Here is a 19,050-nt window from a genome sequence, read left to right on the forward strand (position 1 = left end):
AAAGAGATAAATATAATTGTGTGCATTTCCTATAGATGTTGATTATTAAAATTATGTACAAAAACTCAATATGAATTAAGTTTTTTGGTTCAGTAAAGCATATCACTAGGATAAAAATGTCTTATTTTTCTTTCCCTGGTAGATTTACATCACTAAGTGATCAAAAACTGTGGAGGCCATAAAACAAGGTAAAAAGGTACACTGCCTACAGTGGGATGGATTAGGGTTTCTACCTTGCCAAGACAGAGATTTGTTTGTTAGCCCACATGTTTAATTTAGGTCACATTTCTGAGCTCCAGGGGAGTATGTGAAATATAAATATGTGCTGGATGAAGCGAAAAGGAACGGTTTCCATTGCATGAATCTGTTTCTCAACCCTTTCAACAAAAACTTGAAATTGTTTTGGATGCTAAAAAAACATAAAACCCCTTTCCCCAAATCAAATCAAGAAAATAGAAGTTATGAGTATTCCCAATAAATATAACAAGCAAAAAGAAAAAGCAGAATAAAAGGTTATTTGGAATTTGAAAAAGGCAGTACTCATGTTTTAAACTCAGAGTACAAAAATTAGCACATTTTGGGAGGTTTGGAGTTCACTATTTGTAACCCATTAAGAATGTGACAGAGGTTGGCTAGAAAGTTATCACAAAAAGTGACAAAGGTATGTATATATTATGAATTGATTGATTTGAATATAAAGATTTTTATTTTGAAAGTCTATTTTTTATAGAATTATCTCTTAACAGTTTTCAAAAGATTATTATGTAGTACAAGTAATACTTATAATATTTACCCTTACATTACTTTTTTATAATATAAATATTAATTTTATAGTAAATTTTTTTAAAGCTACATAGTGAGAGACTTGCCATCAGGGAAATGTCACCAGCCTATTTTAAAAACCAACTATTCATATAATAATTAACTTTAAAAACATTCACTATCAAGTAACTATTTCCTTCAAGATATTAATTCTCCTGAAATACTAAAATTTTACCTAATTCGGACCTAGCTTTCTACAGAGAAGAATGGAATCAAAATAATTTTTTTGTCAGAATTATTTTAACTTATCTGTATAAACAAGTTTAGACATCTTTCTAGAAAGATTTTAAAAGTACTTCCTCTTTCCCGCAGCCTAAAAACAGATGAGTAATTATGAGTTGTTGCAGACTTCCTGGAGTTTCCATGCAACTTCTTAGCATAACCAATACACCAGCATTTCTACTGATTCCTGGCTCTCTTCAGAATGGGAGGCAAAAATAGTTCTAGTAGGGCCCAGATCTTTCTATTCTATAAATTCACAGAAAGTATAAACTTCTAACTTCTAAAAACAAATGATTCTTAAATGCAGTACCTACTTCCAAGTATCTCAGCTACTTAAGATTTAAGTAGAAGCAACCATTAAATTGAATTTATTAAAAATGGAAAAAAAATTGAAAATACATTTTAAACACTTAAGGGGAAGATGATTTAGAGAAAATTTTAATATAAAAAATTTTAATATAAAAAAAAACGCTGCTAACACCCAGAGTTACTCACAATTAATCTAACCTGCAGTAGTTGACACAATTTAAAAAATCTAGTTCAAAATTATAATCAGTTTGTAGTAAATGCCAATTAAGTATTTCAGTCTTACTAAGGGACAATTTTCTAACAGCTGAAAACTGTGTCCTTAGTGACTTTTATTAATAAGCAGCAGTGAGAAACATTAAATAAGTCAGCAGCAGTGTAATGTACTAGTGGTTAAAAGTCTAGACTTTGAACTGGGTTTGAACCATAAACTACCTATCTAATCTAGGTAATTTATGCTAACTTCTCTGTACGTTAATTTCATCATCTGCAAAATGAAGATAATATGCACGCACTTCATATAACTGTTTTGAGGATTAAAACACAAAACACTTACCGATGATAGGCTTCTCGCCGATACTTTTTCAGGGCATGCTTATCCATGTTAGCAGGCATATCTGCTGCATTCTGTAACCGATCACTCCAAGAGGTTGTCATTTTAATTGTATGCTGAATTCTAGAAAAGAAAATCAGTACTGTAATTTAGTAGCTTAATATTGGTTTCTCTATGCTGATATCTTATTCTTTAAAAAACTCAGAAATACTCTAAGCTTGCAAATTGCCTGATATAATTATCTATTTAAATATACTGAACATGGTAAATTTACTGAAAAATTTACTGACATTTCTAAACTAGACAAATTTATAAAAGTAATTTCATATAAATTCTATAAAGATAACATGTATCACTTCTAAATAACTAAGCAAAACAGTCAAAAATACCCAACTTTAATTCTAAATTCTAGAAAAGGAACTGAGACCACAGATTTGTGGAAATACATTATTTTCAGTTAATTTTTTTAAAAGATGTATCAATTTTAAAAAGTATTTTATTTTTCAATTAGGTGACATACAACATTATATTATTTTCAGGTGTACAACACAGTGATTAGACATTTAAATAACTTATGAAGTGATTGCCCTGACAAATCCAGTACCCATCTGACATTATACATATTACAATACTACTATATTCCCCATGGTACACAATACATCCTCATGACTAATTTATAACTACCATTTTGCACCTCTTAATCCCCTCCCCTCTTCACTCATCCCCAACTCCACCCCAATCCAGCAACTGTCAAAATGCTCTATGAGCTTCATTCTGTTTTGTTCCTTAATTTATCCTGTTCTATAGATTCCACATATAAGTGAAATCACATGACATTTGTCTCTGTCTGACTTACTCCACTCAGCACAATACCCTCTAGGTCTATCCATGTTGTTAAAGATGGTTAGTCTTTATTATTTTTATCGCTGAGTAATATTCCATTGTATAAGTGTACCACCTCTTCTTTATCCATTCATCTACTGATGGACACCCAAGTTGCGTCCGGACATTGTTGTAAATAATGCTACAACATTATTTGAACATATGGATGCACATGTCCCTTCAAAGTAGTGTTTTGGTTTTCTCTGGATGAATACCCAGAAGTGCAATTGCTGGGTCATTAGGCAGTTCTATTTTTAATTTTTTTGAGGAACCTCCAAACTATTTTTCACAGCGGCTGTACCAATTTGTAATCCCACCAACAGTGCATGGGCATTCCCTTTTCCCCAAATCCTCGCCAACACTTGTTTGTTGATTTACTGAAGATACCCATTCTGACAGGTGTGAGGTGATATCTCATTGTGGTTTTAATTTGCATTTCTCTGATGATTAATGACACTGAACATCCTTTCATATGTCCACTGGCCATCTCTTTGTCCTCTCTAGCGAAATGCCTATTCAGATCCTCTACCCAGTTTTTAATTGGATTGTTTGTTTGTTTGTTTGTTTTTTGGTGTTGAGTTGTATAAGTTCTCTATAAATTTTGGATATTAACCCCTTATCAGATGTATAAGCAAATATCTTCTCCCATTCAGTAGCTGTCTTTTCATTCTGTAAACATTCAAATTTTTAAAAATCTCAAACAGTATCCTAAAACTCTACCTCTTATTTTTAAAAATTAAGGAGATCTGGACAGGGTGTACCCCCTAATCTTATTTGCATATTGACTTGCATATTGATTAGCACACATGTGGGTGAGGAAACCATCTGAAGCCTAAAAAAGAACCAGCCAAAACGTTTAAAGGGAATAATCTCTGAAGGTCACGCAGGCTGGAAATAGTTCCTGTCCCAATTAGCCAGTATAAAAAAACCTCATCATTTACAAAGTAAAGTAGTGGGAAGGTTTTTGTGACTGTCATAGGGCAAAATTACCTAAACACTGCTCAGGTCCTGCCTACCAATGGTTAAAAGCAAAACCTTAAAGGATCAAACTGCTTCCAAGTAATTTTATCATGTCAAAAACCAAAGCTCAAGAATATTCATAGGAATACAAAAATATCCAGCACCCAAAAAGTAAAATTTATAATATCTGGCATCTAATCAAAAAGTAACAGCATTCAAGGAAACAGGAAAATATCCTTAATGAGGAGAAACAAACCTGTGACACAGATGACAGCATTAGTACTCAAAGATGTTAAACTGAATAAAATTAATTCAAATAAAAGTAATTCAAATAACATCATTTAATACATAATTTATAATTAAACAAATTTCACATGTTCAAAAAACGGGAAGATTGAAAATAATAAGTACAAACATGAAAGATAAGAAGAGACCAAACATTTAGAAATGATAACCACAATATGAAGAGAGAAATACCCTGGATAAGATCAATGGCAGATTAAACATTAAAGATCAATGAACAGAAACTATCCAAACTAAAACAGAAAAAAGACTAAAAAAACAATAACAGAGCATTGGTGAGCTATGTAATGGTTTCGAGGAGCTTAATATACACGTAATTGAAGGCCACAAAGGAGAGAGAAGACAGAAAAATTTTTTTAAAGAAATAGTGAAATTTTTCCGAACTTAATGAAAACTATAAATCCACAGATACAAGAAAACTCAGCAAACCCTGAGCACAAGAAACAAGAAAATTACAAGACACATCAAAGTCAAAGTCCTTAAAAAGAATGATAAAAATATCAAAAAGCAGCTACACACACAAATGGAGAGTGCAGATGTCACATTATAAACACCTGAAATTTATATAATGTTATTAACCAATGTTATCCCAATAAATTTAATTTTTTCAAAGTCAGATAGGGTAAGAAAAACTCTTACCAAAGAAGCAAGTAGTCAAATACTCAAGAAAAATTCATGAATTTCCAACTTAAAAAAAAAAAGCTAGAGAGAAAAAAACATTAGACAGAGAAGGAAAAAAAAAAAGATTTCTCATCTGAAGCAGCGAAGCTAGAGGAAAGTGAAGAAACATCTTTAAAATATGAAAAGAAAAAAGTATCAACCTAAAATTCTTTATCTTTCAGGAATAAAGATGAAAAAAAGGCTTTTTCAGACACATGAAAAGCTGAAAGACTTCATTACCCGTAGACTAAAATTTAAAAGGAAATCCTTCAAGCAATCCTTCATACCAGATGGAAATCAATGTACACAAAGGAACAGGTAAATATAAAAGATTTTTTCCCTTCTATTAAATCTTAAAAAAGATAACTTTTTGAAACAAAAGTAATAACCATATACTGTGAGATTTACAAAATACGTAGAAGTAAAATGTATGACAACAACAATAGCCCAAAAGTGAGTAAGGGCAAAACAGAAGTATCGTGTTATAAGATCCTTATTAGTATACATGATTTAATATAATATCACCTGAAAGCAGACTTTGATACGATAAAGATACATACCACACACCCTAAAGCAATCACCAAAATAACATAAAAGCGTTATCGCTAATAAGGCAAAGAGATAAAATGGAAAATATAATCAACCCAAAATAAGATAAAAAGAGAAAAAGGAAACAAAGAACATATAGGACAAAAAGAAAAAAAGAGCCATGTGATAGAATTTTACTCAATCATATTTTTTAAAAAATCACATTAAATTTAAAATATTTAAACACTTCAATCAAAAAAGAAGCTGGAATGGTTATATTAGTACTAGACAAAGTATACTTCAGATAAAAGAATATAACCAAGGATAAAAGGCCCATTGCTTAATAACAAACAGGTCAATTTATCCAGAGGGCATAATGATCATAAGTGTTTATGCACATCTAATAACAGAGCTTAAAAATACATGCAGCAAAAACAGGACTCCAAGGAAAAAGTGACAGATGTGTAATTACAGCTGGAGATTTCAATAGTCTCTCAAACTGACAGAACAAGTAGAGAAGATATCAGTTAAGGATAAAAAAAGACTTAACCAACTTGATGTAATTGACATTTATAAAACAGCCCACCCAACAACTGCAGAATACACAATCTTTTCAAATGGAACATTTACTGAAATAAATCATATTCTGTCTACAGCCATGCCACCCTGAACAAGCCCGATCCCGTCTGATCTCGGAAGCTAAGCAGGGTTGGGCCTGGTTAGTACTTGGATGGGGGACCACCTAGGAAGGCCAGGTGCTGCAGGCATAAAAAATAAAAAGTAAGGGATTGTAAGCTGACAAGGTCCTTGCAATCCGTGAGGTCGACCGAGGGTTGCCTCACCTAAAAAAAAATAAATCAATAATAAAAAAATAAAATCATATTCTGGAACACAAAAAAAGTCTCAACAAATTTTTTAAAAAATCAAGTCTAACAAAATATGTCCACGAACCACAATGAAATTAAATTATAAATAAATAACTGAAAGATAGCTGGAAAATCACCAAATATCTGAAAATAAAATAACACACTTCTACATAACCAACTGGTCAAAGAATAATAAATCAAGGAAGAAATTAGAAATTATTTTGAACTAAATCAAAATGAAAATACATTATTAAAATTTACAGATGAGTAGGGAATCAAAATATTTCATTAAAAACATCGACTAAACACAAAAGGTGACACTAATGTTAGAAATGAGGGACAAAAAAATGGCACATAGAAAACAAATAGCAAAATGGCAAAAATAACTCCTTTCTTATAAGTAATTACTTTAAATGTAAATGGTTTAAACTCTTCCATCAAAAGGCAGAGGTTGACAGAAAGATTAAAAAAATATACTCCAACTATATGCCATCTCTAAGAGACTCCCTATAGATCCAAAGACACAAACTAAAATTGAAATTGGAAGGATAAGAAAATACATTCTACGCAAATAACAACCACATAGAACTGAAGTGGCTATACTACTATCAGACAAATCGACTTTCAAGTCAAAAACTGTTACAAGAAACAAGAGAATACATTATATTTTGACAAAAGGGTCAATTTGCCAAGAAGATATAGAAATTGCAAACATATACGCACCCGATAACAAAGCCCCAAAATGAATGAAGCAAATATTGACATAGCTCTACAAATTTTGGAGATTTCAATACCTCGCCTCCAATAATGAATATAACATCAAAGATTGAATATTAATAAGAATATAGAGGGCTTCGACCTGCGTCCTGGAGCATGGAATGGAGATGTGCCAACCAATCAGAAAAAGGTATATTGAGATCTTTAAACCAACCAGAGAGAGGCATGCCCCATCATACCACATCTTGTCAGAGTAGGAGTAGCTAGCAGAGATCTATAAAAGAAGCAGCTTTTTTCTACTCAGGGGGCATCCCCCAAGTAGATACACTTTCGGGTATCCCTTATCGAAAGAGAGCTGTAACTCTGCACGTCAATAAATCCTATTACTCTACCTCTTAAAAAAGAAAAAGAACATAGAGGGCTTGAACTTCCCTATAAGCTAACTAGACCTAACAAACAGACCATTCCACTCAATAATAAACATTCTTCTCAAGTAAACATGGAACATTATCTAGGATGGACAGTATGTTCAACCACAAGTCTCCAATGTTTTTTTAAAAACTGAAATTATACATAGTATCTTCTTCTACCACAATGGAATGAAACTAGAAATCAGTAATATAAGGAAAACTATAAAAATTACAAATGTGTGTAAATGAAACAACACACTCTTAACAGGTCAAAGAAGAAATTACAAAGAAAACTAGAAAATAGAAATGGGGAAAAAAACAATACAATATAACAAAACTTACAGGATGCAGTGAAGGCAGTGACAAGAAAATTTATAGGTGTAAATGCCTTCATTGAAAAAGAAGAAACTCAAATCAATGACCTAACTTTACACCTTGAAGAACTAGAACGGCAAAAAAATATGAGCAAACTAAACTCAAACCCAGCAGAAGATAGGTAATAATGAATATTAGAGTGGAAAAGAGAGAAGTAGAATCAATAAAAGCAAAAGTTTATTCTTTGAAATGAATAAAGCTGAAAATCTCTTGTTAAAATGACTAGGAAATAAAGAGATAACATGCAAATAACTAGAATTGGATGAAACTGGGGGCATTATTACTGACCACATAGAAATAAATATCAAACGAATAATAGATTAAATAAAAGAACAATACATCATGACCAAGTGGACGATTTAACATTCTAAAATCAGTCAGGGTAAGTACCATAGTAACAGACTAAAAGAGAAAATCTGTATGTTCATGTCAATAAATATAGAAAAAGTATGAAACAAAATACAACATGCTTTTCTGATAAGACCTCTGGGCAAAGTAGGAAAAAAGGAAACTTCCTTAGCATGACACATATCTACCAAAAATCTACAGCTAACATATACTAAAGGTGAAAGACTGTTTTCCCCACTAAGATCAGGAAAAAGAGATGTATACTCTCACCACTTCTACTCAACACTGTACTAGAGGGTCTATTCTAGCCAGTAGTATCAAGTGCATCTCAGCATTTACAAAAATTAATTCAAAGCGTAAATGTAAAACCTAAAACTATAAAACTTCTAGAAGAAAAAAAGAAAATATCTATGAGCTTAGAGTTAGTCAAAATTCCCTAGTGCCAACACCAAAAGCACGCTCAATAATAAAAAAAAAAAAATTGATAAATTATATTCCATGAAAATCTAAAACTTTTGCCCTTCAAGACACTATTAAGAGCTCTCAAAGTACAATAAGATAAATAATCCAATGATTAAAATATAGGCAAAGTTTCAACAGATGCTTCATCGAAAAAGATATAGATGGCAAATAAGCATACAGAATGATGCTCAACATCATTTATCATTAGGGAAATGCAAATTACAAGCACAATGAGATTCTACTACATGCCCATTAGAACGCTTAAAATTGAAAAGATAACCCTGCCAAATTTGATGAGGATATCAAACAAGTAGGACTCGAATAGACGTTGCTGGTGAGTACATAAGAATGGTGGTACAAGCACTTTGAAAAAGTTTGCCATTTCTTTAAAAGTTAAACTTAATATCTAGATACTAGAGTCTCAGTCTCTCTACTTCTAAGTAATTACCCAAGAGAAATTAAAGCATATATTTACATAAAGGTTTGTACACAAATATTCATAGCAGCTTCATTTTTAATAGTCAGAAACTGAAAACTCATGTCTGAACAGGTTAATGGATAAACTGTGGTAAATCCATATAATGAAATACTATCGTGCAATAAAAAGGAATGAACTACTGGTATACAATATAACTAAATCTCAAAAGTATGCTGAGTGAAAGCAGGAAAAAAAAAAGCATACTATATCATTCCATTTACGTAAAATTCTAGAAAATGCAAACTAATTGTGACATAAAGCAGATTAGTGGTTGCCTGAGGTAGAAAAGTAAAGCAGGGAAGGGGCCCAGGGAACCTTTTGGGGGTGATGTTCATTATCTTGATTATGGTCATGTTTCAAGATGTATACATATGTCAAAATTTATTGTACACTCTAAATATGTGCAGATCATTGAATGTATTATACCTCCATAAAACTGTTTTTAAAAAGTCAGGCCTTTTTTCACTAAAAAATTAGAGGTAGTAATTGCACTAAGAAAAAATTTCCCCCATATAATTTTATTTTATTACTTTCTTCAGATTATTTTCAGGAAAAATTCAAAGCATTGTCGTGGGTCACCCACAAACTAAACAAAATATATTTTACTTTAAAAGTACAACTTATGTAGAGTTTCAGCATAGGTTCCACAAACTTTATTCAACTAAAAATGTAAACATAAATAATTAAATAACCATATTATCACTAATATGGGCTAAAATCTGTCATGAAGTCTATACAGTTATATGAAGATAAACAGGTGAGATTTTCTTAAATCATTATCTTCAAACAATTCCTCATTTGACAGTTTTCCTATGATCTTATCTAACATATCTTGGTGTTGCTATGACAGACTTTGGAACTCTTTCCAGAGTCAGTCTATCTAATGCTTAACTATATTTCACAGTGACAATAAAGATGATTCTTCATCATCTGTCCAAAAAAAGAAAGAGAGAGAGAGACAGAGACAGAGAGAAAGAGAGAAAGAAAAGAAAAAAAAGAGAAGAGAAGAGAAGAGAAGAGAAGAGAAGAGAAGAGAAGAGAAGAGAAGAGAAGAGAAGAGAAGAGAAGAGAAGAGAGTTCCAACAAGTGGGTAAACATTTTATTTCTCACCACTTTACAGTGTCAAGTTAAGAGTATCTTTTTTTGCAAGATATAGTAGTGAGTGACTAATACTGAAGAAAAGGCTCAAATTTTAATTCCTTTCAAACAGTAGTGATAGTTAGATAATTTTTTGTTTCAGTACGAAATATCCAGCCTGCAAAGTGGTTATATATCTGAAGAGTAACAACTGAAATGAACTCTCAAGCATTTAAAATAGTGTCCTCTCCCACTTTAAAAATACTTTATAGGCAAACGTTTAAAATAGTATCCTCTCCCACTTTAAAAATACTTTATAGGCAAAACATAACACAGTTCCCTTCACCGTTAATGTCACCCTCCCCCCAAAGAAAGGGAAACCAGCTGCTCCAACAGCTCCAGGCAACTGCTGAAAACAGGAAGCAAAGAGTAACTGAAACTGTAGGGTCAGCCTAGTAAGCAATCTGGAGCTCGGTTAGTTTAACATCTGCAGCCCGGTTAGCAAAGCCATTTTAAATGTTCGTTTCAGGTCATGTCAGTAATTAAGTTGAAAATAAGTCAGCAGCACTTAAACACAATACGTGGCACAGGTCTTTCAGGCAAAGTATGCAATAAACATGGCGGTTTAAATCAAATATTCATTTTTCAATGGAATAAGTGTGTCGATATAGAGGAGGTAATGCTAACAGTAAATATGAACACTCAGTGTTTTACTAAACTTCACTGGAATTTCTGTTGTGTTTGAAATATAAAGCTTGAAATTTATAAGTTTTATAATCAACCATTCTTATTTTAAAAACACTGAACACTGGTCTGAAATATAAATAAAAAGAATGACTTTGAACAGTTTCTTCAAATTTTCTCACCAACCTGAAATTTATTGTGATCTTAATAATTCTATATACTAGTTTATTTTATAGAAACTAGTTTATTTTATAAAAAAAAGTTAAGGCTCTATCCAACATCTGTATGTCCGTCATACTAAGTAGGCAGGTTTGACACATAGGCCTTGATAACTCTAATCTTCGACATGTAAGCAAGTAAATAGTTTTAATACTTTTAAATAGTTCATAACAGTTTTTGTTCATTTTTCATTTCACTATTCTTATTCGGAATTCTTTACATCATTTGTCCCAAGTTGGCCTAACAAATTCTAACTAATAAAATCGCACTTATCTACCCACATACATCATTGCTATCCTCTTACCCTGCTTATCATTTTTTTGCACATTAACACTTCCAGACGTAATGTATTGGCAGTTGTGTTTACTGTCAGTTCCTTCCTCTAAAATATAAGCTCCATGAGGGTAAAACTTACTTTGTTTGCTGCTATATCCCCACCAAGCTCCTTGAACAACAGTCTTGATACATACAGGAAGAAATAACTCTTAAACCTCTACATTTGAGCTCTTTGCCTTTCAGAAGCTAATTCTGTACAAGCCTGGAAATGCAACGATACTGCACAAATTCCTTTTAACTCTCTAAATGAATCTTTGTGTAATCTTACCGTTGGGGTTGAGACATGCATAAGATTCTTGGCTTTATTAATGTAATATTTTGTTAACATTTCAACATCAGGCCTTAGAACAAAGAGTTCCTTGTTCCCTGATGGAAAATTAACAAACCTGAGAAGAGGTCTTGTCAAGAGAGAAATGTAGTACCTGTTGCCTTACAATTTGTTTTTCTTCTTCAAGCAACAACACGCTCCAATCTCTAGTCTGAAATTGTAACTTGAAAATATAAATTAATTTCTATGCTCCTAATGTTTCAAAAATATACAAAAAAAAAGACTTGAACTTTGTCGTATTCTTCAGAACTTTCTACTGCTGCTATTCCTGGCATTCCATTACCTCTGCCATACCACACAGAATGCTATACATTTGTTCTGTATCAGCATGTTAATGTTGCTTTTGGGTGATACTCGATCTTCAGTAACAGAGTTGTTGACACAGAGAAATGAGGGCATGTAAAAAAAACATTTTAAAGGTTCGGCTTGAGCCACCTATTTCTTCAAAATATTGCTATAATTAAGGTCTTTCAAAAACATAAAGGTAACAAAGTTTTTATGTTCAGCAAATATATAATACTTTGAGTCTTTAGTAATGATTCTTAACTATTATTTTAAAAAGCAGGTAAATTCTGCTTTATTTCCAAAAGAACTCCTTCTCTTACCAAAGAGCTCCTGCTCTTTGTTCTAGCTGTTATCTTTCCTCTTACAAAATAAAAAGAGAAAAATCAGGAAGAAGTAATCATCATAGTATTTCCACCTGTTTGTATATAAACTCAGTTATGGTTTAGTCCACATATTTGGTAAAAAGTCAGAGACATGCATGAGTTCAATGCCTTAATGAGGCTAACATAATAGCTAACATTTATTTAGTGGTCACTTTTTTAAATGTTTTATTCTAAACTCTATACATATTTTATCTAATTGACTTCTCACAACAGTAAAAATTAGGTACTATTATCTCCATTATACAATGAAGCAAACAGCATAGGGAAGTTAAATAATTTGACCAAGGTCATAGAATTATACTATGGTGAAATGTGCAGATTCTGGAGCCACAATATGTTGGTTCAAAACCTGGCTCGAGCATTCATGAGCTCTATGACTGAACAAATTATACAATCACTTCAGTTTCTTCCACTCCAAAACAGATTCAGGTGCTAAGATCAGTGGCTGACACACAGACCTTAATAAATGATTATTTATAATGCTAGAGCCTATGGTGTTTAATATCTACAGACTCTGCACACTGTAGTACTTTATGTTTGGAGGAACATTATAATAGTTTTTTACTTTCAGAGTCAAAATTTTAGAGTACCCATGAGGTACAATTCATAAATTTTTTCATGTCAAACTTAGTATCCTAAATCTAATCTACTATCTATAGGTTTGTTTCTTTTTTCCTGAAGGTTCGTAGTTCCACATAAAATTATCTCATCAAACCTACTGTAGAAATAAATAACTCAAGGCTAAAAATATGGTATTTACTGATTTCTGATTTGTTAAAGGTGGTAATGTTTACTCTTCGAATTACATCGTAGTCTTATTTACAGTGTGATACCAGTTAAATTCTTATAGATGTGTCTTAAAATTCTTACAATTTTGATATAGAATGTTTGAGCTGTTTCAACCTATACACTCGTAGCTGGTTTCTTAACAGCTCTAAAACATATACTAGAGATACACAAATGTTTAACTGGATTCTAATACATGTAATACTCATCTTTACAAATTACTTTAGACAAAATACTATAGAATAATGAGTCTACGGCCATGCTGCCCTGACCATGCCTGATCCCGGCTGATCTCAGAAGCTAAACAGGGTCAGGCCTGGTTAGTACTTGGATGAGAGACTACCTAGGAAGACCAAGCTCTCTAGGCGTTTAAAAAAAGAAAAAGAAAATGGTGTAAAGCATTCAGACTGAAACAGATAATTCCAGATTTTCATTTTCTATAATATTCTGGCTCAAATTTAAAGCCTAACGGAAAGATGTCCTGTCCTTAAGAAGTTAGAAAGTAATTTTATGACAAATACAACAACAGAAAAAGAATATGTAAGACAAAAGTTAACTAAACACCACCTTAAAGGTAGACTAAGCCAAAACAGTAACAGCACCTATAAACCTAAATATAAAAAGCAAAATCATATAACTTTTAGAAGAAAACAGAAATGAACAGCCTTATGACATCAAGGTAGTGAAGGTTTTCTTGGATAAAAGACAACACAAACCATAAAAGATGGACAACTTGACACCATTAAAATCTAAAGCTTATTCCTACGGAAACATTTAATCTGAATATAAACATGAGAAAATGATCATATTCAAACTGAGGGACATTCTGCAAAACTGGCCTGGACTCTTCAAATATATCAATTTTATGTAAACTAACAAAAAGCTAAGGACCTGTTGGGGATTGAGAGTAACTAAAGGAAAAAAAAAAAGTAACTAAAGGGACATGGCAACTAAGTGCAGTTCATGATCTGTGACCAGACCCTATATAGCTATAAAGTCATTATTGGGACCACTGAGATAGTTTTAATACATACTGGATATTAACTAATAATAGCTATAAAGTCATTATTGGGAGAATAGCTATAAAGTCATTATTGGGACCACTGAGATAGTTTTAATACATACTGGATATTAACTAATAATGCTGCATCTGTGTTAAATGTAATAATTGTATCAAAGTTTTGAAGGACATCCTTGTTCTTAGGATAGTCAAGTAGATCTTCTGAGATGTGAAGTGTCATGATGCCTGCAATTATTTCTATATGGTTACGGAAAAAATATATACATATGAAAGATCAAGTAAATATGTCAAATGTTAACAACCAGTGAGTTCAGGTCAAAGCTATACATGTACTCGTGGAACTATTATTGCAGTTTTCTGTAGAATTAAAAACTTTCAAGTAAAAAGTTGAAATAAAAATGTAAAACTTCTGTACAACTAAAAGAGAAACCATACAGTAAGATATTTGCAACACCATAACTAAGAGAGAATTAGTACAGAGAGCTACAAACCAATGATGGAAAAGCGAAGAAGCCATCAGGAGAAAGGAGGATATAAATAACCATTTGCAGAAAAGGAAGCCTTATAATAAAAAGATGTAAAGAAGTTCACCCTCACTTATAATCAAGGAAAAGCAAATGAAAATGAAATTTAATTTTATTTAAAATGTTAAGTCTGACAGTATCAGTGCTTATAAAGATATAGGAAAATGGGAACTCTCACAACATGCTAACGGGAATTTTTTATTCAGTATTTTGGAAAATAATTTGGCATTATCTAATAAAGTCGAAAATCCTCATACCATACACCTAAGAATTCCCTAGGCTTAGAATTCTGTCTCAAACATGTAAACAAGACAACACTTCCAAGAATGTTTATTACAGTACTGGTAATAATAGCAAAAAAGTCAGAAACATCTAAATATCCATAAACTGATTTATGCATATAATGGAATACTATAGAGCAATCAAGATAAATGACCTAAAGATCCATCCATCAACATGGATATATGTCAAAAAAAACAATGTTGAACAAAAAAGCAAATTGCAGAACCACATGTACATTAAAAAAGAGTATATGCACTTTTATGGACATATACTTATCAGTAAATGTATAAAAATATTATGGGAATAATTATTACCGAATTCATGATAGTGTTTGCATCTAAGGAGAGGGCAACAGTGGGGAAGAGGAGAGCAGAGATTCATACAGGCCTCAACTGTATCTGTAATTTTATCCCTTTAAAAAATATATATTGAAAAGAGAGACCACACAGTTAGAAAAGAGGGGGAACCACACAAACTAAATATGATGGTCTATAATTATATGATCATTACATTTTTCTATGTTTGAAATATTTCATATTTTAAAACAAATCTGAATTAAAACATTAGAGACCTCATTAAAACATATTCCACTGGACACTTAAAATAGAAACATACTAATACCCACGAACTTATTGAGATTATATATATATATGTATATATATATATATATATATTTTTTTTAAGCCAGTAAACTTCAGGCACCAGATTTCAGTCTTCTCTTTTCAAGCAGACCCTGACATAGCAGACTTTTTCATTTCAGTCTTGATAATGCTTCCCAACCAAGAGAGACACACAAAAGGTAGGAACAAATAGTTTGACACTAAGTCAATTTAATATTTCTGATTCTATATTCCACCTAAAAAGGGGGTAGTTTTGCTGCTCTGCTGGTAATTTTGCTATTTTTATTGGTTTGTTACTAAAGTTGTTTTCCATTAAAAAAAAAGAAGAAGAAAAAAAAGCAGCCACTGCAAACTCTGATAATCACTCAAAGAACAAATTCCAAATAGTAAAAAGTTATATCAGATTTACAATGTCACATAACAAGAACCTTAGCACTCCGTAATAATTTGCTGTATCAACTTCCTTAAAGCAAATAACTTTTTCAGGTCTGAACCTAAATAACAAAACAAACCACTAACTCCTCATTTAAAAAAAGTTATCTTACTTCCTTCATTTTGTTCTACCTGCAAGAAATCCATGTAGCCTATCTTACAGCTTATTAGAATTTCTCTCCAGCTATATCTTGTACTATTGTTCTACCAAACCATTTACCATTAAACCCTCAATATATCCACTTTTGCATCTTCTATTTATTCTCAAGTATCACTTTCTATGTCTTCCCTAATCCCACCAACCTACAGTAATCCCTCCACTCTGAACCAAAAAATAGTAATAGCTAACATAGAGAATTTAATGTGTCTCGGTATTGCTTCAATGGAATTATTACATTTAATCACACAATCCTGTGAAATTTGTTCGTCTTCCCTTTTTCATGGTGAAACTGAGTGAGGCTCTCTAAGGTTAAATTCTCCAAGGTTGAATGGATACAGGTGACAAGTGAGGTCTCAAACCCAAACTCCAAAATCCAGGGACTTAAAACATGTGATGCTGTCTCCTGGCTCAAAGTATTGCCTGCCTTTACTATTCACATGTCACTGAACATATGCCCTGTGAATTTAACATTTGTGTTCATAGATGTTGTCTAGACAGCTCAAAATATTACATTCATTCAACAAAAATTTACTGAAATCCTGTATGCTGTACTTTGTTGACAACTAGGTTTAAAAGCATGTTACAGAGCTGCTACAAATGAAAAGATGAATTCTCTAGATACATGGACATCCCAGAAATATGGGTAAAGTGCAAAATTAATAACAATATGTACACAGCAAGTATAACTACATAAAAACTATGTTTAGATAAGAACTGGAAAAGAGCATAACCAAATAATATGAGAAAGTTGGTTTTAACTATTTCATCAAATTCAGTTTAATAAGAGTTAAGCAACAAAGACATTAAAATTAAGTAGTACATTTCATGTGTTTTCTTCTCCCATATAACAGCAGAAATACCCTAGAGACAGATGAATGAACATTCCTCATAATGTTCCAATGTAACTTGGCTTTCTTTAGGCATATACAACTGATGTCACTAGATAGTAAAATCTGCAGACACTCTAGATTAGTAGTATCTACATAAATCTTCCTACAATTATAAACTTTTGGGAACTTGTAACTGATTGCAAATTTCCATATAATGGAATCAAATCTTTAAACAGAATGGAACCTTGCAGAATATCTCCTTCAGTCCTCTCACTTTACAAATTAGTTGATTATTAAATTCTAAAATCTAAATTCTGAATTAATGAAATACAGCAACCTATTATGCTGAAATGTACTGGCTTATATTGCAATAGAAATGCATTTCAAAAGTAGTCTATGTGTGCTACCTTCAAGCCACCAAGTGGAGTTTTGATTTTAATTATCGTGTCTTCCTGAACTTAACCTCTTCAGGCCTGGATATCTTCATTTAAGATAAATTCTAACCACTGTTGAAGGTCATGTTAAGTATTTAAAAGACCTCAACAACATTAAGTTGCCATAGTAAATGACACTTATAATACTCTTTCACAACAGAGTTTGCATCCGCTGCCTTAAAAGGTAAAATGAACGGTATATATTCCTCATGAACCTATCCGCACAAGGACAGGCGCGCGCGCGCGCGCACACACACACAACCCTAAGATGGTGCCACGGCATTGCAGAGTACTGTACTTTACTGTACAACCCTCGAACCTGACGGCCCTAAAGCCGAAAGCATGGGAAAACAATAAATCTGACACCAGCTCTACCTACTGCCTTTAAAAGCTTGACGCCTACTGGAGTCAAACATCCAAATTGTGCTTGCAACTAAAGGTTCAGGACTCAGATCTGAATCTCACTCTCGGCTCGCCGGCTTCAGGGGTCCCCAAGAAAAGTAAGGGGACTGACCGCCACTGAACAGCTGACTTTGGAGCCATTAAGAAATAAGCATATTTTTTATTGCGGCTTGCAATTCGATGTAAGCTTTCCAGGAAGTGCTGCAAACGACAAAACCGGCATGCGGTCTATCAAGTTGGGAACTTCTGGTGATTCTTGCTCAAAGGCCGTCAACCTTGCATCCTACCACAGCGACCGCTACCTCCCCGGAGTCGACCCGGAACGCGCAGCGGGTAGGAAGCCCCGTGAAGAGGGGCAGAAGGGCTGGCCTCCAGTGCGGACGGGAGGACGCCTGGCGTCGGCCGGAAAAAAACAGGCAGAACTTAGGAAAGGGGTGTCTCCCTGAGGCGGGATGGAGGCTGCCACCAGTGAGAAAGAAGAGCAGGGTGACGCGGCGAGGCTGGCTGAGCAGGCGAAGGGCCGCGCTCCGAGGCTAAGGCAAGTCCCAGCGAGCCGACAGCGGGGAAACAATGGCGCAAGCGTGACGTGGGGCCGGAGGCGTCGCCGCGGCGCAGAGGGGCTGCGCTGAGCCAGGGGCGACCCGGGGCAGGGGGCGTGCGGAGATGCGGTGTGGAGTTCCCGGGTACTCAGGCGAGCGCTCGGACGGAGAGGGGCCTGAGGGGCGCAGCGGCCGGGACGGAGACGCGGCGAGGGCTTGCGACGGCCCCAGCCCCGGGTCGCGCGCTCCGTCGCGCACCCTTCTCCCTCCCTTGCTCGCTCACCCGCTCCTTCCCCTCCCGCCCGCGGGTCCCGCCGCACTCACCGACCCGCCGCACGGCAGCAATCCCAGCGCGCAACTGCCGCAGCCGCTTCCGCGCGCGCCCTCCTTGTCCCCGCCGCCCAGGCCCCGCCCCCAGCTCGCGCCCGGCCAGGGACCGGAGCGCTGTTCCGTCCCCTGGCTTCGCCGCAGAACCCGGCCGCGCGACGCTCCCTAGCCACGCTACCCGAGGGAAGCAACGATGCTGGCCTGCGCCTCGGTCCCTCGCAAGTGTCTGGGGATGTTCAAACAGCAGAATGTCGGTTGTTGCCCAGCTCTGGAATGACGCACGTAGACAGCCCTTACGTGTTCTTTAGGTTTACATCCCTGGGCCTTCTGCCCCGGCCCTAAGAAGGGCCCCGTACTACCTCGCCTCGCTTCTCTACCTACACTCCAAAGCATTCCTTTGGGGGGGGTGGGCGTGAGTAGGGGGTGGGAATGGGGCATCCTTTCTCCCAGTGACAGAATCCTCTAGACGAATGGACCTCTAGGCCCCTC

General features: G+C 34.6%; 1 protein-coding gene and 1 non-coding gene across 3 annotated transcripts in view; one reads left to right on the forward strand and one right to left on the reverse strand.

The window, feature by feature from the left end:
* NT5C2 (5'-nucleotidase, cytosolic II) overlaps positions 1–18,640 on the reverse strand; it is a 73,991-nt gene extending 55,351 nt beyond the window's left edge. For both annotated transcript variants that reach the window (XM_016154496.2, XM_016154497.2), the window contains exons 1-2: positions 18,559–18,640; positions 1,907–2,026 (exon numbers count right to left, since the gene is read on the reverse strand). In XM_016154496.2, coding sequence (XP_016009982.1) covers positions 1,907–2,007 — 101 coding nt within the window. In that variant the 5' untranslated portion in view covers positions 2,008–2,026; positions 18,559–18,640. The remainder of the gene's footprint in view (positions 1–1,906; positions 2,027–18,558) is intronic.
* On the forward strand, positions 5,885–6,003 carry LOC118604479. The gene has a single exon (XR_004951772.1). It is a non-coding gene; the product is annotated as a 5S ribosomal RNA (ribosomal RNA).
* Positions 18,641–19,050: the final 410 nt, after the last annotated feature.

Source organism: Rousettus aegyptiacus, unplaced genomic scaffold (assembly GCF_014176215.1).
Source record: "Rousettus aegyptiacus isolate mRouAeg1 unplaced genomic scaffold, mRouAeg1.p scaffold_m13_p_6, whole genome shotgun sequence".
NCBI lineage: Eukaryota > Metazoa > Chordata > Mammalia > Chiroptera > Pteropodidae > Rousettus > Rousettus aegyptiacus.